This window comes from Acinonyx jubatus, chromosome C2 (genome assembly GCF_027475565.1).
Source record: "Acinonyx jubatus isolate Ajub_Pintada_27869175 chromosome C2, VMU_Ajub_asm_v1.0, whole genome shotgun sequence".
Taxonomy (NCBI): Eukaryota; Metazoa; Chordata; class Mammalia; order Carnivora; family Felidae; genus Acinonyx; species Acinonyx jubatus.
Genome location: NC_069384.1, coordinates 12,457,940 through 12,483,416, shown reverse-complemented (window position 1 = coordinate 12,483,416; position 25,477 = coordinate 12,457,940). Strand labels below are relative to the sequence as shown.

General features: G+C 46.5%; 2 protein-coding genes and 1 long non-coding RNA gene across 17 annotated transcripts in view; 1 reads left to right on the top strand and 2 right to left on the bottom strand.

Annotated features, from left to right (window-relative positions):
• Positions 1-3: 3 nt before the first annotated feature.
• CFAP298 (cilia and flagella associated protein 298) lies at positions 4-12,018 on the bottom strand. 3 transcript variants are annotated; one of them, XM_027041711.2, is made up of 7 exons: positions 11,427-12,018; positions 9,476-9,643; positions 7,442-7,509; positions 2,368-2,526; positions 1,383-1,514; positions 624-719; positions 4-318 (listed from the first exon to the last, which is right to left on the bottom strand). In XM_027041711.2, exons 1-7 carry the CDS (start codon positions 11,563-11,565, stop codon positions 208-210), a joined length of 873 nt encoding a protein of 290 aa, XP_026897512.1. In that variant the 5' UTR covers positions 11,566-12,018; the 3' UTR covers positions 4-207. The 3 variants fall into 3 exon arrangements, with proteins under 3 accessions (XP_026897512.1, XP_053076605.1, XP_026897514.1); XM_053220630.1 differs by lacking the exon at positions 11,427-12,018 and adding an exon at positions 9,874-10,479; XM_027041713.2 differs by lacking the exons at positions 7,442-7,509; positions 11,427-12,018 and having other exon boundaries at positions 9,476-9,553.
• On the top strand, positions 2,522-7,608 carry LOC128315121 (uncharacterized). Of its 2 annotated transcripts, XR_008297562.1 has the most exons (3): positions 2,522-2,868; positions 3,389-3,826; positions 3,939-7,608. It is a non-coding gene; the product is annotated as an uncharacterized LOC128315121 (long non-coding RNA). The 2 variants fall into 2 exon arrangements; XR_008297561.1 differs by lacking the exon at positions 2,522-2,868 and having other exon boundaries at positions 3,252-3,826.
• Positions 12,019-16,560: 4,542 nt separating the features above from the next.
• The window catches only part of SYNJ1 (synaptojanin 1), a 90,418-nt gene continuing 81,501 nt past the window's right edge, over positions 16,561-25,477 (bottom strand). For 9 of the 12 annotated variants that reach the window (XM_027041707.2, XM_053220618.1, XM_053220623.1 and 6 more), the window contains one exon: positions 16,561-19,567. In XM_027041707.2, coding sequence (XP_026897508.1) covers positions 18,770-19,567 — 798 coding nt within the window. In that variant the 3' untranslated portion in view covers positions 16,561-18,769. Of the gene's footprint in view, positions 19,568-22,489; positions 22,514-25,477 lie in introns of all 12 variants that reach the window. The other 3 variants (XM_053220627.1, XM_053220629.1, XM_053220628.1) reach the window with 2 other exon arrangements.

The following is a 25,477-nucleotide window of genomic DNA, read 5'->3' as shown; positions in this document are numbered from 1 at the left end:
TGATGCTTTTGAGGATATATTTATTAAATTCTAAAACCTTAAATAATTTTTATCGGACACATTCAAACGGAAAGCAAAACTAGGACAACTAGAAATTCAACATTTTTCAGAGGGTGTTGGGCGCCCTATTATTATTTAAATGTGTTTTTATTTTGCCTACAGGAAAGGTGAGCCAGTATTAATGAAAGCATCACCAACTGGTGAACTTCATCTTGGCCTCCACTTGATGTCTTTTACCCCGTGGAAATGTCTTTTCAAAGCAGTGTTATCTGCCCACGGGGAATTTAAACAGGAGTCATCGTCATTTTCTTCCAATTTCTGGAAATAAATTGTTTTACACAGGAAGGCATTTCAGGAAAGTGTTTTGCAACATGAACAGACTGAAGAAAGAACCCACGTCCAAACTCCCACTCCCGTCTCCCCAAAAGGATGCTCCCAGACTCTAATGCAGGTGGGATGCCTGGCAGGGTCCCGGGGGCCCTGGAGAGGCGGGAGCTCTAGAAACGCCCCTCCCTACATCCTGCAGAACTCACGGCCCCTCCGGCAGCCCCCCGCACACTTGGGTAAGGAAGGGGGTGAATGCCCGTGGCGCCAGCTCTGCCGAAAACCTATCAGCCCGGTACCTTGAGCTCCTCCTGTCTTCTGTGATAATACAGCATCAGCTGCTTCTGCTCCGCACTGCTGATGATCGGTTCTCGGGCTGGGGCCCCTTGTCCCCTCTGCAAAGACGAGGGCAGAGCAGACTGTGGATTACAGCACTCTTACAGGGGCCACCCAGGAAGTTACAGTGAATGTTTTATAACCAACCGCCTTTGCCGACTGCTACACATAAACTGGGGATCCGTTCTGATCCTCAAGAGAGGCTTGGTCTCCAGCAGCCCCTCAACCCTGGGCCCTCATGTGGACAGAGACCAGAGGCCGGGCAATGCCACCGGCCGCCACGGGTCCAGTGGAGAAGGGATGGAGATAATCATGGAGAAATGATTTAGGCAAAGCAGCCTCGCACGGATACGGCTCAACGCGATCTATATCTGTAACGACTTCTGGCACATCCTCCTTGTTTACAGAGTATCAGTACTTTGAAAACTTGAAATCAGTGCTCTAGGCTGTAGTTTCCATTTTGAGAACCACTTTTAGTAACTTGTAGCCCTATTTCTAAGGTTGAAATTAGCATGGCTTATGTACACCCCCCCATTAAAACAAACTCCAGATACCGTCAAGCAATCCGTACTGTCTTCCAGTTTTCGCTGTTTTACATTAAGCCTGCACTAACGGGATTAAAGTATTTGTAACAAAGAGACTAAGTGAGATTTATTCTAATTTTTTATTGGTTGGAAAACAGTTAACAAAAAGTGGTGTCGTGTGAAAGCAAAAGTACTCACTTGCTGAATCTTGGCGATAATTTTGGTTTTCTCATTTTTGCCCACATAGTCTGAAAGCTTCTTTGTTCTTCTGAGCTCCTTGGCCGCCCACCACAGTTGGGCCTCTGATTCTTCAATAACATTCAGTCCTGCCTGGGGCCGTGGTCAGAACTGGCTTTAAGGCGCATCCGGACACTGGCCCACGCGTGTGATCCTCCCCCAGGTGCACGGAGCCTGGCTGGTCCCCCCTCCACCAGTGTGGGGCAGGGTCTGGCATCTCAGCCCCACCCCACCTCACCTCTCCCCACGGGCGACACCACCACCCCCACCAAACCAAAGCCCTTGCTCATTTTCATGCCTTTCCTGGTAGCTCCAACTCTTGCCCTGACTTCGTCACCCTCCTGCTCTGGGAGGTGGGGAGCACCCTATCTCATGTGCACCCTCATCTACAATACAGGGTCCTTCTTGGATGGATTTTGAGGATACTGCCAGGAAAGAACACTGGAATCCAGCCCGGTTTTTACATCTAGGCACAATGGGGCTGTTTGTCTGCTTCTGCACAGCCCGTCTATTTAAGATGGCTCAGAGCCACAGGCACTGTCCAATGGGATAAAGGATAAATGAGAAAAACAAAGGAAAATGGAACATAAATGCAGGAAAATAACATGAAACAAAAGGTGAGGCTAGAACACAAAATTCCAGGCAAAGGGACCAATGAATGCACTTTGGGTAGAAACAGGCACGAGTTAGGTTTCTGGCTTCCCAGTGGCCAAAGAGAACGGGCAGGTTTTCAGTTACTCCTGCTGGGCAGCCCCACAAACTTCCTGCCCCTCTGTGTGCCCTCAACCACGAGCACTACCTTCGGGGTCTCCCCTAAACCCAGGGCTCTGCTTGGAAGCACAGCATGGCAGGATGGAAGGCTGTGTATGAAGCGAAACACGACGTCCAGGAGAGGAGGCCCAACTCTGCAGTGACCCACCCCACAGGACGCCCTAGAGCCACATACCTGAGTCCCAGACAAGTCTTCTTTATTTTCGAATTCCATCCGGATGGGATCGTATGGCGGCAGCCCCATGGGATAGACAATCATCACTGCACCTCGCAGCTGGTCCAAGGCGTCTTTCACCATCTCCATGGTAACACAGACTCCGGCTTCCACTTGTTTCTGAAGGGACAGGGACAGGAATCATTCTGTACAATGGGACTGACCGATTCAGTAAGGACTGATCAGGTTCTTGTACCAGCCTCCTGCAGAGACGACTGCCACAGGACACAAAGGACTCCAATGGGGCTTGCTACCGAAGCCACCAACATCCTCGCGGGGCTTCTGCTGCGCCCGCCACGGCCTAGACCACCAAGCAGACTACGAGCGGGGCCGACAAGGGCAGTCAAGTGCGGAGGACGCTCAGCAGCGTAGACCGAGGGGATCGGGCCATGCCACGCCACGGTGGGGGGAAGGTGGAGCAGGCAGGTGAGCGACAGGACCAGGAGAAGCAAAGAGCAGCAGGTAAGTGCAGCCAGTGCACCAGTGCCCAAGGGGGTTGGGGACGTTGGGGCTCGTGCTGGGGAGGCCAGGCTGAGGAATCTGCACGGAGGACAGGCGGCCACGTCTCTCCCGGGCAGGAGGGACGGTGCAGGAGCCTAACCTTGTGGTGGGTGAAGAAGGCTCCCGGCTGGGGGAGAGCAGGGAAATGCCCAGCAATTTCCTGAGTGGCAGGAATGTCTGTTACTCCTAACGAGCCCCTTTGGACCACACCAGAGTTTATGCTAATGAGGTGACCCACGTGGGACCTCATTTCAGGGAGAGGGAGCAGAGATTAGAGGGTTGAAACTTTCAGACCCAACCCCCATCACCATCCTGGCGGGGGGGGGGGGGGCGGCGGGGGGGGGAGAAAAGGGAGGGGAGCTGGAGAGGAGTCCCGTGGCCCAGGATTTTATTACTCACGCCCACGTATAGAAACCCCGATAAAAATCCTGGGCATCAGAGCCCGGAGGAGCTTCTGGGGCGAACACACTGCTATTCGAAGGCAGGTGCCGGGAATCCCAGGAGAGCGCCCACAGGCTCTGCACCCCGCACCCCAGACCTCGCCCTACATCTCTTCCACTCGGCGCCGAGTTGTGTCCTTTACAACAAAGCCATAGTCGAAAGTACAGCGCTCGCAGTGTGTTCTGTAAACTGGTGAACCAGGCGGGGGGTTGTGGGAACCTCCAGATTTACAGCCGGGACAGAAGCGCCGTGGGTTGCCTGGCGTCTGAAGGTGTGGGCTCTTGCCGGGGACCTTGCCCTTTCACTTGAGGGGTCTGCAGCAACACTGCGTAGTTAGTGTCAAACCTGAACCCAGGCCTCCCGGTCGGTATCTGCAAGGCACCAAAAGGCTACCAGGGCGCCTTCAATAAAGCGGTGGCTATGGCAACGGAAGGCGCTGGGTTGTCGCCATCGTGGGACAGATGGTACAGGACCCGAGGTAAGGCTCACGGGGGTTGGGGGGGGGGGCAAAAGCCCGTGTCATCGAGGCACCGGTGGCTCTGCCAACACCAAGTGGCAAGTCTGCGGGAAGTGCTTCTCCTTGGGTCCAGAGCACAGGGAGGAGCGAGGAATCGAACTCTCGGCTCTAGGAAACCTGAGCTTCCTCAAGGGCTTTCAGGAAGAAGTGTCTAGGAACCAGGTGCAGGTGAAGGAAGGCATCAGGGGGAGGAGACAGATTGGAGTTCCCTGCGGAGGCAGACTGTGCATTTGGAGGAGGAGGTAAAACACTGGGGGGAGGGGCAAGGAGAGAGAAGAGGACCCAGGAGAAAGTGCTTCGATAAACACTCAACGTGGTGAGGGGCAAGAGAAAGGGCACTCAGGGAGCTGGGAGGGGACAGGAGGACAGGAGGGTCCACAACATGCTCCGAGGACAGTGTCAGACAGAAAAGCCTCCGACCTGCGAAGCGAAGGGGTGGCCCTGAGATGACCGTCTCTGTGGGGGAAGGAAACAGAGGCCGGGTCCTGAGACACCCAGGAGGTTCCAGGCCACGCATGTGGCGGTACGTGTGCTCCGGGAAGCTCGCTGGGAGGGACAGGGCAGTGTGAGGGTGAAGCCGCAGAGAACTGATTTCTGGAGAAGGAAAGAGGCCTGAGTGCATTAACAGAGTAGACGTAGCCCACAGAACAGGAGGCCCGGAAAACATCACCCCCATCCTGGGTTTCCGGGCAAGCAACAGTGGGGGCAGCAGCAGAAATGGGGGAGAGCCTGGGGCGGGGGGAGGGGGGGGCGATTAGACACAGATCAGAATCTCCAGGGAGGGATGAGAAGAGGACCTTGCAGGAGGGACAGAGAACTGAGGGCTCCTGCCAAGACAGCCTTGACCGCTGTGCCACGCCGGAAGGAAGGAGGCAGGCAGGGCAGGACGTAGGCCATTTGGAGCCTCAGAGCCCGGGGCCAGCCGACTGGGGCCCAGCTGGGCGAGGATGGGTTAGGGAAGAAGCGTTAGTGGGGCGGCGTGGCCAGGCGGGGGCTCAGGGATGGGGAAGGGGGACGGGAGGTCCTGCGCTAAAGGGGGCCATTCTGGGTGACGGTGCTCTAATCTGACCGAGTGGCGGACTAGTAAGACAGGAGGAGGAGTGACCGCAGGAGTTCTGTGGCAGGGACGCCCAGATCCCAGAGGGGGTTGAGGGGGGCAGGGCGGATGTGTGGCCTGAGGGAGGAAGGTGGACCGTGCCCTGGGGGCCCAGATCCGAACTCTCTAAAGCTCTGTTCTCATCTGTGAAACAGAGGGGATATTCCTGCCTTGCTTGCTCGCAGGTGGCTCACGAGATTGTTTCGGGAGTCACAGATCCCCAGAAAACATATCAGGTCTTCCCATCAGAGGCTTATGCCAGAGGATGGGTGTGCAGAGCTCCCAGATACGGGGTCACGTGAGGGAAGTCTTTCTGCTCAGAAAACGTCGCCCACCGCCACCAACATTAACTCAGCGCGGGTGAGTCATTTTCTGTACAAGCTCCACGAAATGCCAAGGGCAGTGATCCCTGGCCAGGTAACACGGCAAGGTGACAGAGGAACGCCGGTGCAGCTTCAGGGCAGCAGACGCCCCAATGACCTGGTCTCCTGCTCTCAGCAGAGGGACAGCTCAGGAAAAGGGGCCACAGAGACAGTGGTCTCGTTCCCGAGGAGCCACCGCGTCTGGATGGTCCACCATCTCTCACTCTCCCCATGATGAACCTCCGGCCACAGGACTCGAACCTTCTCCTGCTTGCCCCACAGTGCTAACTGTCCCCACCGTGGCCAGCTCTGGAGAGGGGACGGTGACGTGCACTGCATTTCTGGAGGCGGCGTGGAAAGGGCCCGGGGCGAGAAGTCAGACCGGCCACTCGGGAGCCCTGCCACTTTGGGCAAATCACTGCAGCAAAGGACTGGAGCCCGAGAAGCCTCCCTGTAAATTCGGAGACAACCACGTAAGAAGATCCACAAGCAAAGAGACCAGAAAGGATTTCCACAGCAGACAGTGAGGGGAGTGAAGGGTGCAGAGCAGTGTCCAGGCCACGATTTTCCTCACACGCTCTGACACGTGCTAGTTTGATCAGGTGTTAACAGTTATGATCAATACTGTAAAAAAAAAAAGGTTCTAGGATCAAAGGCATTTTGCAAACACTGGGCTGAACCAAAGCCTTCCTTGTCGGACTTGAGAGAGCTTTTGCTAAATTAATAGGCACTGAAGAGCAGTCATTCCTGAAGCATTTAAAGGATTAGTTAAGAGCTTGAAGAATTAAGGACATGTTGGTTTAGAAGTAATTTTGCCCATGGGGCGCCTGGGTGGCTCAGTCGGTCATGATCAGGTCAGGTCAGGTCATGATCTCCCCATCCGTGGGTTCAGGCCCCGTGTCGGGCTCTGCACTGACAGCTCGGAGCCTGGAGCCTGTTTCGCATTCTGTGTCTCCCTCTCTCTCTGCCCCTTCCCCACTCACGCTCTGTCTCTGAAAAATGAATAAACTTTAAAAAAAAAAAAATGTAAAAAGAAGTAATTTTGCCCAGGGATGCCTGGGTGGCTCAGTCGGTTAAGCTTTTTTTTTGTTTTTTGTTTTTCTTTATTTATTTTTGAGACAGAGAGAGACAGAGCATGAGCAGGGGAGGGGCAGACAGAGAGGGAGACACAGAATTTGAAGCAGGCTCCAGCACAGAGCCCGATGTGGGGCTCAAACTCATGAACCGTGAGATCATGACCTGAGCCGAAGTCAGACATTCAACCGGGAGCCACCCAGGCGCCCCTAAAGTCAGTTAAGCTTCTAACTTCCGGCTCAGGTCATGATCTCGCAGTCCATGAGTTTGAGCCCTGCATCAGGCCCTGTGCTGACAGCTCAGAGCCTGGAGCCTACTGCAGATTCTGTGTCTCCCTCTCTCTCTCTCTCTCTCTAAAAAATCAATAAACATTGAAAAAGAAATAAAAAAAAAAAAAGTGATTTTGCCCAGTGATCAGTAGGAAAAGAAAAAAAAAAAAATTATCCACTGAGAAGGCTGGAATGGAGGGCGGGGGGTAGCAACGCCCAGGGCCAACACATAAATAAAGCAACTGACAGACAAAACAATTATTCAAACATCCTAATATTCTTTTCCTCCAGGGTCACATTACCTGCACTGTCAGGTATGACCTCTGCTTCTCCTTCTATGAAACAGCTCCTGCGTAAGTACTAGTGACCATTGCAAAAAAGTAATTCATAGCGGCACGAACTCCGGCAATCAAATATCCACGGAGCTCTTACAGGGTCACTATGTTTACGTTTCACTTTCTCAAGTTTTCCCAATATCACGTACCCATCAGCTCGTGGTTGTGCCACACGCACTACACAGTGTCCCACAAGTCCACGTCGTACTCGTGCAGGCCAGGCATCCTTTCTGCCTGACCCGGGAGACCGGGAGGATTCAGGACAGCTGTCACCAATATGAAAAGGAAAAGCGACCACCCACACCCAAACAGGCTGGTCCTTGCCTTGCCCCGGGAAGGCTAGAAAAAGAACAGGCTGGGCCGCAGATAACTCCACTCTGGAGTAAGTGGAGTCTGTATTTCAAATGACAGGCCTTAGGGCTTCATTTAAAAAAGCTAACCTTCGATATGATTGCTCTGGCCTCTTCTATAGTCTTCTTTAACACTTCCTTCATCTTTTCATTTGGAGCTGTGGAAATAGAACCGGGAAGATGGAGAGAAACAGCTATCTTTAAAGGTCTTCTTGGGGAGGGGAGAGGGAAAAACTAACGAACAAAACCAAAACAAACAAACCCCCAAAAACCCTTAGATGTCCTAATCCCTCCTGGCCAAGTCAGGGAGCAAGGACCTGAGAGGAGGACACTCGTGGAATTCAGGTGAGGGACACAGGGAAGCTGGCTGCGAGAAGCTAGGAAGGCTCTCAAAGCTTTGCTTTATTTATTTTTTTTTAAGTTTCTTTATTTTTGAGTGAGAGAGAGAAAGATTGTGCGCAAGCGACGGAGAGGCAGAGAGAAAGGGAGACAGGATCGGAAGCGGGCTCTGCGCTGTTAGCAGAGGGGCTAACGTGGGGCCTGAACTCATGACCCATAAGATCATGACCTGAGCCGAAGTCGGAGGCTTAACCGACTGAGCCACCCAGGAGCCCCACAGAGCTTCAACTTCTTAATAAATAAAAGTATGAATTAAGACACTGAAAACGCTAGAAACATAAAGTTGTGTTAGAATAGAAATGGTTAATTTAAGATAATATTGGCTTAAAGGTGAATAATGAACCATTAACTGGTTCTCAGGACATACTATTATTTTTTCTCAGTGATGCAATTCCTTCTAAAAAGCACAAATATCTTGGGACGTCTGGGTGGCTCAGTCGGTTAAGCGTCTGACTCTTGATTTCGGCTCAGGTCATGATCCCAGGGTCGTGGGATCGAGCCCCAAATCAAGGCTCTGTGCTGACAGCACGGATCCTGCTCGGGATTCTCTCTCTCCTTCTCTCTGCTCCTCCCCCTGCTTAACGCTTTCTCTCTCAAAGTAAATAAACATTAAAAAAAAAAAAAACAAAAAGCAAACACATCTCTCCAAATTGACAATGAGTTTACATTATGAAAATCTGTGGAACACAGCCAACCATTTTCCAGGCTACAACCCACCCGAAATAACACTAAAAATTCCTATCATCTTCACTATTTTTTTTACAAAAATATTTTTTGAGCCTGTCAAGTCCTTGGAGGGACACTTTTGTATTTCTTTCGCTCCTCACAGTGTTCTAGCACAGTAGACGCGTAGGTGCTTAGGTGTTTGTTAAACGATCAAATTACGGTCTTTTAAACGGGGCCTTTTACTCAGGTTAAAAGGGATAAGCCATCAAAATGGACTCCCGTCTTTTCTTCCTTGAAATTCCACATGATCAACCGCACACTAAAGGGGGAATGATTTCAGAATGCTGACGTGGACTAAGACGTTTTACACCACAGAGGGCCGTGTCCTCGATTCAAGGGGAGACCATGTGCCGACACACATCGCCTCTGTTCACACAGAATCTCTAGCCAAACCCTAGTAGCTGCAAACCGTAAGAGAACAGAACCCTCAATACGTTGTCAATGATTGCCCCCCAAAACTATTCGGTCGAACCATATTCAATTTTCACCATTTGTTACCTACAAAACTGGCAGCTTCAGGTGGTTCATCTGATGTAAAAGCTCGCAGCACCTTAGTAAAGAAAGAGCAAGAAGACAGATGCTTCCTCGACCTACCCGATTCATTCTGGATTTGCACGGTACCACGGGAGTCGGTTACACGGTGCAGTATTTCATATGTTTGTACAGAAAACTGAGGTCTGTGTTTTTTGGTTTTTTTTTTAATTTTTTTTTTTAATGTTTATTTTATTAGAAAGAGAGAGACAGAGCATGAGCAGGAGCGGGGAAGAGAGAGAGGGAGACACAGAATCTGAAGCAGGCTCCAGGCTCTGAGCTGTCAGCACAAAGCCGACGCGGGGCTCAAACCCATGAACCATGAGATCATGACCTGAGCCGAAGTTGGACGCTTAACCAACTGAGCCACCCAGGTGCCCCCCGAGGTCCGTATTTTCACGTGAAACTGCCACCTGCATACTTCCTGCTATGCTCGCGCGTGCACACAGAAGATACAAGCTGGATTACCTTGCCCATTCCTTCGGCCGATGTCATCCTTTTTAAATACCGAGCCCCCACTGGGTACACACTTTTCACCCCATTCATCCCTTAATTTCAATTCTTCAATCTGGTCATCAGTCAGTCCTTGCATATTAGGAGGGAGAAATATGCCATGTTCTGCCAATTCTTCCATTTCTTAAAAATAAGAGAAAGTTACACAATATACATCACAATTATCATCACAACACCTTACACCTCAGTGAAATGTAGGCTCCCTGGGGGTCAGGGGTCTTGCCCAGCGGCTCCCTATTTTATTTAGCAAATGCTTAGATACCACTTGGTTTGGGCCAGGCCTGTCCTTGACCTTTGACACACGGTCGCCCATCTGTCCTAGGTCAGCAGCGGCACCGAGTTTAGGAGCTCACCGTGGTCGCGGGCAGCAGGGGCTGCAGGCTCTGTGCGCGAATCTTCTGCTGGGCTGTACCTTCTGGGACTCAGGGGGCACAAGTTAAAATTCACTGACGGTCTGAATACATATCCACCAAGGGCGTTACAATTTCCGAGCGTGTTCACATAGATTATCGCATTTCGCCTTGTGAAGCAGGCAAGAGAATCCTCCACATCCTGGTCTTCCCTCATTTACAGCCCTGTCACCTGAGGCTTGCAACTTTAGAGACACACTTTCTAAATAATTTGTGTAAATCTGGTCAGTGGAGAGGATTTCAGGCAATTCACACCCTTCCAAAGAGGCAGAGATGGGACTAGACTTTGGTGTTCTGGTATCATGTTCACTATGCAAAAGTGTGGCTTTGTATTTTTCCAATCCCATATATATCCACCCCAAAACTAACCCACACTTTAACCTTGCAAAATCGCTTGCCCTTCCTTCCTCCCTCCCTCCCTCCTAGTTTCCATAGCACTGTAGGAAGACACCAGGTGGCTTGTAATAATACAACACTACAAAACAAAGGGTGTAACTTAATGGGGTCTTTATTGTCTCTCTCCCTACCAGACACTAAACATCTGGGGGCCAGGGGCTGGTCTCCTTCACCCTGGTCTCTGGCAGGCAGAGCCCTGGGCCTGCCTGAATCACAGTGGACAATGGGAGCTACAGAATAAATGAGTGAGCCACTAGCACGACTCGTAATATTTAGCAGCACATTTTCAATTGATAATTTTATAGAAAAAGAAGTTGGAGTCACTTTTCTCCCCAAATGTTTTAAATAAAAAAGAAAAACATTTAATACTGAGCTGGTTTTGAAATCAGTAAATTTTCTAAGAAACTATATGTATGCGCCATAAAGGCAGAAACCATAACCCTTAAGGAGTTCTCCATGGCACAAAAATCACGTATTACAGAAACACTAGACCACATCTGGAGTATCACCATGGGAGCACAAATCGGGAGCACCTCGCTCGAGGCGGAAAGTCGCCAGACAGCGCTGCTCTAGAGCGTTCGAGAGGAGTGACCAAACGTTGTAATATGAGACACAGGCTTGTGTTTCCTGGAGAAGGGCAAGGGACGCCAAGGTTGCTCTTTCCACCCTCGGGAGGTGGGGGCGTCCCAAAGTCAGGTGCTCCCCCACCGGGAGGCGCTCCACTCCAGGCGTCTCGACAGGGTGATTTCCTTCCACTACACCTGCTCTCGGACCGGGTGTTTCGGCTCCCCCGGGTTAGCCCGTCTCCCCGGCTACTTCACACCCTGCCCCGCGGCGCTTCGGCGCGCACTTGGCCTTGTCCGCACGCGGGGTGCCGGCGTCACTCCGCTCTCCGCGGGACCCCGGCGGACTGTCCCCTCTCGAGCCCGCCGGCCGCACGTCTTTGCAAACCTTCGCAAACCTGACCCTCTCTGCCCAGCCGGCCCGAGAAAGTCTTGCGGCTCCCGCCCCACTTCCCCATCCCGGATGGCCCGTTTCTCCCCGCCCCGGCGCGGGCTCCACGGTCCCGGCCGCAGACTCGCCGCGCCGCTGGGCCGCACCTGAGCAGACGCGCTGCACCTTGAGCCGCGCGTTGTAGACCCGGGTCACCTGCACCGTGAGCTCCTCCAGCTCCGTGCTCCCCGGCGCCTGCAGCAGGAACTGGCTCTCGTCGCCCCGCTTCACGTGCAGCAGAACCATGGCGGCCCCGGAGACCCCGCCGAGGCGGCGAGGAGGCCCGGGATGCGCGGCCCGCCGTAACCCGAGGCCGAGGAGCGACCGCCGCCTAACCGCTGCTTGGAGTCCGGAACTCGGGGCCCGCGCGCCCGCGGGGCCGGGAGGGGGAAGGCCCTCACTCCCGGAAGTGCCTGTTGCCAGGAGCAACAAGGAAACACTGGGGCCGCCAGCGCCAGTCAGAAGCCGAGGGTGGAGAAGCCGCAGCGCGCGGGGGCGGGGCCGAAGCTCCCGGAAGCAGGTGCTGCCGGGCAACGGTCCACTCGGTCCGAGACGGCCGCCGTCCAGCGCCGCCCCCCGCCCGGCAGGATTCGTCCTGCGCCGTTCCCGGAAGTGCCCGTTGTCGGGGCAACCGCCCAACACAGCCCAAGCTATCGGCGGGGAGCGCGGAACGCCCCGTCCACTCTCCCGGGCCCGAGGTTCCACCTAGAGAGATGTGTGGGGCGGGGGGAGGGGTGCGGTGGTGGGCACCCTCAGACGCCGAGCCCTGAAGCGGGTCCCCGCTGCCGCTACAAGTCCCAGCGGCGTTTCCGCCGCTGTCACTCACCACTTCCGGAAGTGCTTCCCGCTGTTTCCGGTCTGGAGATGTTCGCGGCGGGGGGCAGAGTGGTTCGCGCGGGGCGCGGGGTGTGAGCACCGAGGGGCGGGAAAAAGTGTGCGTCCTCCTCTGTGCGGGCTAATTCGGATTCGCCTATCTAGGGTGGCTCTAGCGGCTGCTGCCGGAGCGACCGTGCCCAAACTATCCAGCCAGCCACCGCCCGAAAAATTCTTATTGAACAGGCGCTATTTCGTCCAGGCGTGGGTCACTGCTGTCAGGGAGTTTATATCCCAGTGGAAGTGAGAAAGAGAAAACAAAATATAAGGGACAAGGCAGATTCAGATAGAAGCATAAAGAAAACCAAATTGGGTGACATTTGCACTTAGTCCTTGATAACAAGGTGCCACTATCAAGGTGCTACGTATGATAGTGCAAGGCTTCAACCCTCGTTATCTCCTTCGAAAGGCCATTGCCCGATCTGAATATTGCAAGCACCTGCTACTTTGTATTCCTGAAACTTTGGCTCTCCCCATTGGAACTTCGTCCCTGGGGTCTCCGGAGCAGAGTGGATAGTGTGTGACTATGGGCTTGGAAATGCCAAAAACCAATTCGGGGTCTCATATGAAGACTGTTAGACTGGTCCTAGACAGGGTATGGAGCCCAGCGAGCAGATGTGTTTTCACCTCTAGTATTGGGGCAGGGACCACGCAGACCCTGGAACATGCAGTACTGGGCAGAATGGTAAATGTCTCTGTTCTCAGAGGGGGAAGGGGACCTACTGTGTTCTCTGAGCTCCTGAGTGCTGGCCATAAGGTCATCCCCCTGTTTTTCCTGAATCTGATTCTGTACCCCTAAGCCAACCAAGCTTACAACTTGGTTGAAAGTGTCTTGCTTTCTAGGTGGTGAGAACCATTTATGCGCAAACTCCTATATTACAGGGTCTCTGGGTGTAAGTTTTAAAATTAACAAAGCGTGGAAAACTCATGTGCTGGCCATCCCGTTTCGTTTAAATATGTAGTTTATTATTTGGTAGGAATCATTTGGTAGGAAGTATGTAGTTTATTCCTCACTTGGTAGGAAAACACTCCATAGACCAAGCGCTTGCAGTATCTTTAATCTTTGTCAGCACTGATATTTGCCGGTGTAGTCCTGCTAACTTTTATTAACATTCCTTTCAGTGTCCTCTTTCAGTCTTTTTTTTTTTTCCCCCTCATACAGGCCATGTCTTACAAATTTGCGCGTAGCTTTTTCTCAGTGTGGTTTCGGTAATCCTAAATCGTACCAAAGACTCTCTCTTGTCTTGGCACGACTCGAGCGGGTTACTGAATTTGAAGACAAAAGGTGGTATGTGTGTGCTCTTGAGCAGTGTGGCTACTTTTCTCTGAATATTTTAGGCGCTGTTACCTTTCTAGGGTGAAGGGCATCTTATGACCATTTGTACCTAATGAAGCGATGCATTAGGGATGAATGCTGTGGTCTAGATAATAGGTCATTCATGTTGGCTGTTAGATATCAGGCAGCGAGGGAGGAAAAGAACAGATTTTTAGTCTACTGAAAAAAACCTTTTTCTTTTTTAAGGCCCTAACAACATTAGAGATACATTTAAAGTTCCCACACAGCCCTCTCTGATTCCGTTCTCTTCTTCCCCTTCTCCAAAGGTAACTACTATGCTGAATTTATCATTCCCGTTGGCTGTTGTCATACCATCAACACACACGTGTATGTCTCCCTAAAGAATAGAGGATATTTTTCGTGTTTTAACTTTTATAGAAATGTCATATTGTATTGTTTTCTAACTTACACAGTGGTCTGCTGTCCAAACCTGTCACTCCATTCCCAGTGACGATTAGTGTATTTCTAGTTTTTACCATTACGAACATTGCCCGTCCTGTTCCACATGTGCTAGAATTTCTCTACAAGTCAGGTTTCTTGGGATAGAGCATATGGATTTTTCTGGACATGGTTAAATTGCTCTCCAGAATCGATACTCTCTCAACACCAGCGTTTGAGTCCCCATCCTTCTACATGTTCACTAACTCTTGATGTGCTCAGACTTATTTTCCTAAAATTAATAAACAGGGATTTTGAAATTTTATATATCAGTTTTCCTGCGTGTGAGTTTGGTTGTCCTTTGTCCGTCACCGTGACTGTAGTTAGTTTGTGGACTTGCAGAGCTCAGGATCTGGCTACTCGTAAAGAGGATAAAAAGATACGTTATAGACGGGGAGAAATATTGGCAAACCACGCATCCAACAAAGTGCGAGTATACAGAAAAGACAAAGAACCCTCAAAACACAACAGTAGGGGCGCCTGGGTGGCTCAGTCGGTTAAGTGCCTGACTCTTCATTCAGACTCAGGTCATATTCTCACGGTCAGTGACATCGAGCACCGCATTGGGCTCTGTGCTAACAGCAGAGCCTGCTTGGGATTCTCTCTCTCCCCCTCTTTGCCCCTCCCCTGCATATGCTCTCTCTCTCACTCTCAAAATAACCAAACATTAAAATAAAATAACAGTAAAAAAAAAAAAAAACAATCCATTTAGAAAATAGGCAAAAGACACATATTTTACCAAAGAAGGTATTAGACGGCATGTTCACCATGAAGAGGTGTTCACCATGGTTAGCTATTAAGGAAATAAAGCCACAATGATATATCCTCTACTGAAATGGCTAAAAGAAAAAGTAGTGACAACAGCAAATGCAAGCAAGGATGCAGAGAAGTCGATCACTCATACATTGCTGATGGGAATGTAAAACGGTCCATTCTGGAAGACAGTTTGGCAGTTTTTTAAAGATCCAAGCATCACCTACCCTGTGGTCCAGCAATTGCACTCCTGGGCATTTTCCCAGATAAATGAAAACTTATGTTCACAAGAAAACCTGTACAGGGGGGTGGCGCCTAAGTGGCTCAGTCGGTTAAGCCTCCGACTTCAGCTCAGGCCATGATCTCGCAGTCCATGGGCTCGAGGCCCAGGTCAGTCTCTGTGCTGATGGCTTGGAGCCTGGAGCCTGCTTTGGATTCTGTCTCCCTCTCTCTCTCTGCCCCTCCCCCGCTCACGCTTTGTCTCTCTCTCCTTCAAAAACAATAAACATTAAAAAGCAAAATTAAAAAGAAAAAGAAAAAACCTGTATGGGAATGTTCATAGCAGCTTTGTCTATAATAGCCCCAACTCAGATGTCCTTCAGTGGGTGGGTGGGTGAATGCCTAAACCAGCTGTGTTAACCTCCACACCATGAAATACCACTCGACAATAAAAAAGACATCTGCAGTCTTGATGAATCTCCAGATAATTATACAGAGTAAAAAAGTCAATCCCAAAAGGTCACATACCGTATGATTCCATATATATATGGAATTTATACACACACACACACACACACACACACACACATACACACACATACATACACATATATATAAAACACTCCTAAAGTGGCATAATTATAGAACTGGAGAATAATGGTTTCCAGGAGCTAGGGACAAGGCAGGGGAGTCAGGATGGGATCACAGCAGGAAAAGGGCAACATGAAGGATCCTGGTGGTGACGGGAAGTGTTTTGCATCAATGCTGATGTCCTGGTTGTAGTATTATACTATAATTTGTAAAATGTTACCACTGGGGCGGGGGTGGGAAACTGGGTAAAGGGTACCTGGGATCTCTCTGTATTATTTCTTAGCAACTGCGTATGTCTCTCAATCATAAAATCAAAAGTTTCTTTTAAAGCCTATTATTCTGTATCTATAACTTCTACATATCTTCTGTATCTAAAATTATATTGAACATGATTCAATGATTTAAGAATCAAGGTCACTGTTCTGAATAGCAATCATACAGGACTGAAAAAAGGCAATACTGGAAGGAACTACTAGCCTTGGCCTTGAACTTGGGTCTTTTTAGTCAGTCTCCTGTGTCTGGCTGTCCTTGTGCCTATTTCCCTTCTACCCCCATCATTCATGCTTCATGCATTATTTTCAGGCCAGTAAGACTTTGAATGGGGGCCTCTCTTCTTAATGATGATTTGTCATCTTAGAAGATTTTCTTACTTTTAGATTATTATATGGAGAAGTAAAATGGATGAAATGAAGTCTTGAATTAAAATACCTGATCTGGGAGGCACATGGGTGGTTCAGTCGGCCAAGTGTCCCGCTCGACTTGGGCTCATGTCATGATCTTACGGTTCGTGGCTTTGAGCCCTGTGTTGGGCTCTGCGGTGGCAGTGTGGAATGCGCTTGGGATTCTCTCTCTCCCTCTCTCTGACCCTCTCCCGCTCATGTGCTCTGTCTCTCTCTCTCCTCAAAATAAATAAACTTAAAAAAACACCTGATTCGACAGCTGATCCCCAAATGTCATTACACTTGCATATGTAAAGTTCAAGGAAAATGGCTGAGAAAAGTTCTTCCCTCTTGAGCAAAGTAGTCAACATGGTAAAGACAGGTGTATTTATTTCATATGACAGCACATTTCACAGATATGTACAGAATGTTTGTATACCACTGACTTTAATACTGCACTTCTATAAAGTATATAGTTATAAATATTGTATGCCACATAAGCAATAAAATTCTTACATATAAACAGCAATCTACTATAGAGAACAAAGAATTCACAAAGAGAGCCTTAGTGTCTAATTTCTGCTCTGCTTTTAACAGAACTGGTAAATATTTTAATAACACAGAATAATGGCTAGTTATTTGCAGCGTACCTTTCACTTTCCTAACTCTGTGCCCTTTCGGCAACTTGCCAAATATAATTTTCCTGGTAAAGGCTGAGCTGCTGCGTGATACGTATATTTTAGACAGTAGTTTGTACTCAAAAGGAAACATCGCTCACAGAAACCGCAGTCCGCACTAGTGAAGTTTATAATGAATTCTTTTTGCTAATGGAGAGCAAATACCACATACATTAATCACATAGATGTTAAAGCCACAGTTTCAAGAAGTTAATTCACATTCTGAAGCACACTGCTTATAGTAATACTGCTGTTTAAAATATACTACTGCTGAAATGATTAGAACCCCCAAAAAGCACAATATAAAACTCACAAGAGTTAGTGCTAACAGCGAATCCTGGCTGTGAAGAGAGGATTACTTCTAGAAATATAGTATCTTGATAACATTTGAGCATTTAGAAAAGTGCTTTTTTTTCCCTACTAGATTTGCTTTAAGTGCAATGCAGTTTGCTGTGCTTTTCCACTTTACATAATCTTAGCCATGAACTCTATTTTGATGTTCTCCCAGTGCACATCTTTAAAGGTTAAATGTGGACGATGGAATTTAGGTGGACATCTATAATTTCCTATAGAAGGAATGTTAATATCAGTCTCGACGGCTGAGGATGATTTTAACTTAACCTGACAACAAAACATCGCTCACGGAGTTTTCTGTTTGGGATTACGTGATGATACCAAAACACTACATTGTGTAAAAATTCTGTGAACTTCATGAGATAAGAGCAGGGTCAGTTGCATATTGGCAGTGCGGGAGACAAAATCCACAGCTAATTTGAGGGGTAGCCTCTAAAAATGTAAAGTAGCTTCACAGATGTGTTGCGTAGCCTCTGATGGGGACAGAGCACACACGCGGAGTAGATCCCCAACTCCAAGCATTCTGAGGACCGCTGCCTTCCCTGCTATGAAGTTCCGGAGAGAAAGCAGCAAAGGGAAAGTGTGGGAGGGGAATGGGCAACATACACCTTAGTGCAGAGAGAGGGGAGTGCGTTTAGCTCTAATATTCCTCATTGAACTTGGAGGTATGTGCCTTCCTGAGAGATAAGGCCATAGTGCTTTGTTGTACGGGCTGGAGTGTCCATCCACATGACCGTGACCACAAAATAGGCTGCTTCCAGCCCCAAGAACCTCCTCCCGGAAAAAAAGGGTCTGGAGATGCTGGAGCGCAAAGGAACAAAGATGCGGGTCATGTGTGTTTGGGGGAGGGGGATGAAATGGTAGGAAAGTCTGGTTCTGTAGTGAGATGCTAGTTTTGGAAAGAAAATTAACGAACTGTCCAAATTTCATGTATAGCCATCCTTTTGGTAATGAAACACCGAAAAAATAACTCTGTTAGAACGTGTAGGTAAATATTTTGTCTGAGTCCTAAGTTTTACAAATATGTAAGTGTATACATACGTATATGTGTGTGTGTGTGTACCCATGCCTTTTTGTGTTTTAAAGCCATGCCTTTCACAATGGTCTCAGTATAACTCAGATAGCTCTTCGGTAAATACCTGGAAACACCATTGTTAACAAGTATCAAAGAGCAGGCAAGAATGTCAGCTAGAAGTTGTCTGGGCTTTTTTAAGGTTCTTCTTCAGAGAAGACGGACAGAGAATTTCTGAATAAGGACTACTGTCTGAAGTAGTTTTGAGCACTGTTTATGGCTACTCCTCTCTCTTATTTATCCAAACAGAAACACACCAAAACTCCAGTTAATAATGAGAAGGACTTTTTCCTTATTTCCAATATACACATATTCCAGCTTTGTACACATTAAATAGTGGTATTTCGTGACAACATCAGTGCACTTAACAATTCCATATTGCACATAATGAGGAACTAATGCCCAATTCTTTTGGCTCTCACCTGCCCAAACTGAAAAACAAACAAACAAATCCAAAACTGTTTTCTATTGCATAACCTTATCTTTCTGTAAAGTCTAGTGTGGGTGATGCCTTCGATGGCAAGGTTGTGAAAGGAGCTACAGGAGGGGTGGTGGCAGGCGGGGGCAGAGTGACAGGAGGTGGAGGTGGTCGTCTTGATGGCAACACACAGAAAGGAACATTTGTGCCTTTATTCCAGTCATCATCAAAGGTCACGGAGCCAGAGAGCGAACTCGGCTGATTATTCAGTAGGTCTGGACAAGATGACTTTGACTTCCCTTTCACACCAAAGTCCTCCTCCTCCTCGAAGGTTACCCATCCTTTTGGGTTGCTGATTTTTGCCGAAGACTGGCCCTGCAGATCAAAACTGTCCTTAAAACCATCGAATGATGAAGGCTTGCTATTGTTATGACCAAGAGGCCTCAGGGAAGGGAAAGGACTGCTGGCAACAGGCTCGTCTTTGGAGAGCCACGAAGTTGCCTCCGATTCTTGAGACTCGGCTCTAAATGGGTTTCCGGGAGCTGCAGTCCTGTCGGTGAAAGGATTTGTGCTGGTCAAGCTAGTAATAAATGGGTTTGGAGAACATCGCATATTTTCCTGGGATTTACTCCGGGCTGGAATTGGAGGCATGCAAGTTACAGAACTCAAAGTATTCATGTTACTTTGTGTTGCAGAAGGCAACTGAATCAACCCCTTTGGGTTTGGGGTTGGAGCACATGATGTTTGAATGGATGACTGAGCCTTGGATACAGCAAGCAGACTGAATGACAGATCTTCAAATGGGTCATTCTTTAAGGGTGATTCCAGTCTGACGGCAGAGACTCCATTCGTTTTCACCTGAAAAAGAGAACACCCAATAATCAGGAAAAAAAAAAAAAAGACGTTACTTTTAACAACCCCTCTATGCTTCCTGTCTCAATTATTCATGGGGGGAGGGGGAGGGGGCAAGGATACAAATTTCAAACTTAAACAGCTTTGTATAGTTTGTTACCCTGGTAGTTTAAGTAAGGTAAGACAACTAAAACCTTACTCTTTAAAACCTCCCTACTACATAAACCCCTTTATTAAAGACATTTGTTTAAACCCCAGAGAAGTTAAATGGTTTGTTTCATTCATGCAAGTTCTAATATGATGTAAAATGGAGAACTGGACAGAATTCAGCAAATGACTTGAACATGCCGTTTTATCAAATGTTAGCGTGAACGCAAGAAACCCGTATTTAGAACTTATGCTAGATCTGCAGAATACACTTCCAACACCTATCGTGATGATGATGTGGTTTCATTGTTCTTTTACATATATTTTTATTTAAAGTTAATGTTACTATGGAAACTAAACTTCATGAATGGAAACTGACTTCATTGGTATGTTTATATTCTTAAGCTAAAGACAATGCATCTTTTCTTTCCTTTTCTACTTGGAAAAATGTATTTTCAAAGCATTTTTTGCCTTTTAAGTTCTCCTTTGTAGACCAAACTCTGCCAATGATGTGACAATATTCCTTAACTGACTTTCCTCATCTTGTAAGAAAAAGTTTCAAAACAGATATGCTCATTAATAACCATACGCAAAGACTGTTTAGAACCGGTGGGCGGGGGGGGGGGGGGGGGGGGGGAGATCCCCGTTTCTATTTGGTATATAATCCGTTCTTTCCATGTGGCAGAGTTGGCTGTGAACTGGCAGGAGGAGTGTCCTGAATTACTTTATGGTCGCAAAAAGTGTGCACTCTGTGCCTCGTTCACAAAGAAGCCAGCTGGGAGAGGAGCATGTCTATGGGACCGAGCAAAACCAACTTCTCCAACTTCTTTAATGGGGAAGAGAACCCTGGTCTTAGGAGCAAAAATTAGCTCATCACATGCTTCGTTTTGATTAAAAAAACAAAAGCAACCTGTACATAACTATCGATACTAAGTAGATGGCTCGGATATTGATGCCAGATTTAAAGATAAGAAGATAAACTTTTGGTTGGAAAGGGCAGGGGAGGGAGCATTTGGGCTCAAGGCCTGCAATGTAACAAAATGGAGCACCACCTAAAATAAATTTAGAGAGTTGGGAGAGCAAAGTAACTAAATGTTCATGAGCTGTGTTGAAAAAAAAGAGCAGTGGTCCCCACCCACCGAAAAACCATAATTGCATTTTATAGAATAGTAACTTGCTACTTTAACAACAGGGAAGGCTGTTCATTTGCATAAGGCAACGATGGTAACTTCAATAAGTGAGTAACTTTCAAGTATCTGATTGTTTTATTCAATTGTCCTAGAACATACTTCCTAACTGAATAAACAAGTGTATTTTTCTCCAAACAACTTACTATGACAATAAATTTGTATAAAAGAGTAAACATGTAACAGACTCAAAACTGTATTCGAAGTTATTAAAGGTAAGCAGATGTGTTTATGGAAATCTGCTTGAAAGACAAATCTATTATAGACATTAACAAATTACAATTAACTCTATATTAGAAATAATCTCTGCCATTATTTTTTTAAAGTTTAAAAAAAAATTTTTTTTAACATTTATTTATTTTTTGAGAGATGAAGTGTGAGCGGGGAGGGGCGGAGAGAGAAGGAGACACAGAATCTGTGTCTGACCGAATGTGTCAGGCTCCAGGCTCTGAACCCATAGCACAGAGCACGACATGGGGCTCGAACTCACAAACTGTGAGATCATGACCTGAGCTGAAGTCAGACGTTTAACAGACTGAGCCACCCAGGTGCCCCTAAACTTTTTTTTAATGTTTATTCTTGAGGGAGAGAGGGACAGTGTGAGTGGGGGAGGGGCAGAGAGAGAGGGAGACACAGAATCCGAAGCAGGCTCCAGGCTCCGAGCTGTCAGCAGAGCCCAATGTGGGGCTTGAACTCACAAGCCCCGAGATCATGATCTGAGCTGAAGTGGGATGCTTAACTGACTGAGCCACCGGGGTGCCCCCCTGCATTATTTATTAATGCAGCAAAATGGCAGTATCTGATCGAGTGTGGGACCCAATTCCCCCACGGCAGATGGAACGGTCCACAACACAGACATTACAGGAAAGGAGAATTTTATACTTTGCACAGCTTAGAATAATAGCAGGCCTGTGGCAAATAAATGCTTTATGTTTAAATTTATTTTCATATATAAAAAATTTGTTTTCAAGATACATTAAAGGTAATTTGGTAGAAGCAGGATCACTTGAAGTTACAATGAAAGCCACACCACCATTCACTATACTGGAATTAATTTATAATCTAAGCAGGTTTGTGATGAATTAACATGAAAAATGGTGAGGAAGGTGTTGGAAGGACCTTTAAATAATCCTGTTATGATATTAACTTTTACCTTTCTAAAAGTTCTCCCTTACCAAAAATAATCTTGTTACTAAAATTATTTGAAAAAAATTTCCCAAAAGAAACCTAAGAAAAGAAGTTTTGTATTTATGTAATTCTGCCATCATTAAAACCCAGAACCATTTGGTCTTGCCAAATAGACTTTTGTATACCTTCAACCTTCTTGAAGGTACACCTTTTAGTTTTGTTAATTTTCATTAAAAATAGAGCAAAAAAAATATGGTAAAGCATTAATAAGAACAACTAAAATGGTTCCTAAAAATCTGAAATACTAAGAAAAAAACAGGTTTATGGTATGGTAATAGAATTTATTAATGTGGACAGGTGGTTTTAAAAATGGGTGAAACTTTAGATGTATGAAGCAAAAGATTCATACATCTAATGTGCTAAGACAGATGAAAAGCACAGATAAGATTGAGAAATAATCCGATACCTGTTACCCTGACGGTTGCTCCTGCTTTGAGAAAGGGAACACAGACATCAAAGGAAAGAGTTAGGAGGACGATCTGAGACCAAACAGCAACCCTACCGATCCAGTCTTTGAAATACTTTTATTTCTATATTATACACAGAACCCGACAGAGGCAACATTCGCAAGTCACAGCAAGAGTTCAAGAGACAACTCCAATTCTTTTGTAATTTTGAATACAAAAATGTATCGTTGATTAGGGTTCAAACTTTAATTTTGCCAGAGGTTGATGACCAGCCACTTCAAAACAAAAATAATAACCCAAATAGGTTTTTGGAGCTCTAAGATACTTTAAGCAGTCTGTTATGGACTGAATGTTTGTATCCCCCTAAATTCATATGTTGAAGCCCTAACCCTCAGTGTGATGGTATTTGGAGGTGGGGCCTTTGGGGGGGGGGGCGGTGACTGGGGTTGGATGAGGCCATGAGAGTGGCCTCATGAGGGATTATGGAAGGAGGGATTATGCTCCCGGAAGGACACCATGGCAGAGAGCCTACTCTCTCCCCCACCGGAAGCACCGAGGAAAGGCCACATGAGCACACAGTGAGAAGGCAGCTATCTGCAAGCTGGGAAGAGAACCCTCACCAGAACTCAACTGTACCGGCCTCCTGATCTCAGGCTTCAAGCCTCTGAACTGTGAGACCACACATTCCTATTGTTTAAGCTACCCAGTTTTTGGTATTTTGTTATGGCAGCCCGAGATGAGTGGGACATAGCCACAAGACAGCCTGTGGGTTTATCACCATTAGAGGAAATGTATAAAATGGCAACACTTTGCAGAAGTACTAGCCCACTGAAAATCAGTATTTCTTTTCACAAAATGATCAGGATCCAGACATATTCTATATTCCTCAAATTTTCAGAAAGAAGGTACTATCATTAATTCACCTCATAACTTATTAGTTGTAAGGTACAATAATAGAAGAAATTTTGTTGTTTAAAAATGAAATCATCTTTTTGTACCATAGCAGTATTTTTTTTAAAAAACCAGTAGGCTCAAAAACACTTTTGAGCAAATCTTCCCCAATATCTAAAGCTTACCTCATTCTAAAATACCAAAACTCATTTGACAATCGAGGAAGACATCATTCTAAAATGTACTCGGCATTAATAGAGTTTCCTGCCTACTAAACACGAGACTCCTGGACTTAAATGAATACTTCCTTGATGATCTCAGGGTTATGCGTATCAGCTCTGGCAGTGATAGAAGGTAGGAGGTATTAAATAGATCTAGAATGCTGAGATTTTCTACTCGGTCTCTTCTCTCACTGTCAGCTATCACAACAGTATGGCAGTGAGGCTGTTACTCTATTTCCTGTTGGATTTCTGAACTTCAGGTTCTTAGATGATAATCAGATGACCAAGATGCCAGAAGTCGGGCAGATAAGTGAAGCATTTCTATGTTCTGTACATGTTATACGATCATTTGAATTGGAAGGGTCTTTTCTATATAGAACTATCGAGTAAAAAACCATTTAAATAATAATAAAAAGTAGTGCTAGGCCATGTATGTTTTTATGTTTTAAATACCTTGTGTATTTTGGGCAGAATTAATAATAAAGACTTAATAAAAATTATTAAGTGTTCAGTTCTAAGACTATTTCATAGATCACCAAAGTATCAAATATGTTGTATTTTAAATTCTCATCCTTTTCAACTTATAGCCGCTGAAAACAATTGTTAAATTTTAGACGTTCATTATGTTTTGAATAGGCATTATTCTTACGGTTCAAAATTCAAGAGGTACAAACAGGTAAATGCCTCCCCTTCCTTCCAGCCCCCTAGCACTCTAGGAAGAAACCGTTAACCACTCTGTGATTCTTCCCAAAGAGGGTCTGCACACAAACAAGACCCCTGCTCCCCCAAGACAGAAAAGTGTGTGTGTGTGTGTGTATAATATTTGGAGGAGTCTGATATCAATGACTGAGGCCAAAAAAATATTTAGGATTTAAAACAAACATCCCTCGTAGTTTCAATGAAGTGAATGACACAAGATTCAAGGACATTCTCTGCCAGGCCACACACAAAGCACATGCTGTCTGCCACCAAATTACCATACCCATTCCAATGAAAAACACAAACCAAAACCATGGACAATGACCTAAGAAAATGATAATGTGGTAGTCATTGGAATATTGGTCCTGTAGTACTTTGGTGGTATGATTTTCTCCTGAGAACTGCAATCTTACTGAACGGTTTGCTCTTTGTCCAGTTCAGAGTACTGTATCTGTGTTCATGTTGGTCTAAGGATACTTAAACTATTACAGACTTTTAGGAATTAAGGTTCTCTTTCCTAAGAAATAGGTGCTTACTTTCTGTCTTAAAACAGTAGTCAAAGCTTGAAGGTGGCTAGTTTGAAAGTGTTTTGCCTTCCAATTACATTTAACAAAATACGATAGCACACATTACAAGAAAATGAGAAGAAAAATTCATGCCTCACTAAAAGTAGATCTGCAGAGAGAAAAGAACAGTGGACATGTATTGTTTGAAGGATTTCTACAGTTTTTATACATTGTCAACATCCTCAATTTTCTGAACTAAACAATGTAGAATACTTTATGGTATTAATCAGCTTAAGAGAACATTTTACTTCTCTCATTTATATATCCTTCTTTAGTTTTTATAAATGTGACCCACTGTCTAATGAGAAAGTGCTAATTGCTGACAATATTCATTTTAAGACTTGTATTTACTTTACTATCTGTTTTTCACCATACAGAAGCATAAGAAACTGTTAACTTCTGCCTACTAGCTGGACATATCCAGATAGCTGTAAAAATGGGGGCAAACTAGTATTTATAAATGTGCTTAAGGGGCCTTGTCAGTGACAGAGCAGACTTCTAAAGCTTTACACATTCCTTTGGCCTTGATGACATTTTTAAGTTAAAACATTAGGATAAAATAAAATGTAAGGCTAGACATCAAAGAATGTTCTTACTAAGCATAGACTTT

Coding starts and splice junctions, on each gene's coding strand:
- CFAP298 (XM_053220630.1), bottom strand. CDS start 10,087: ATGAGGGAAGACCAGGATGTGGAGGATTCTCTTGCCTGCTTCACAAGG. Junction 7,510..9,475: donor CGGCCGAAGGAATGGGCAAG/GTAATCCAGCTT, acceptor CTATTTCCACAG/CTCCAAATGAAAAGATGAAG. Junction 319..623: donor GAAGACAGGAGGAGCTCAAG/GTACCGGGCTGA, acceptor ATTTATTTCCAG/AAATTGGAAGAAAATGACGA.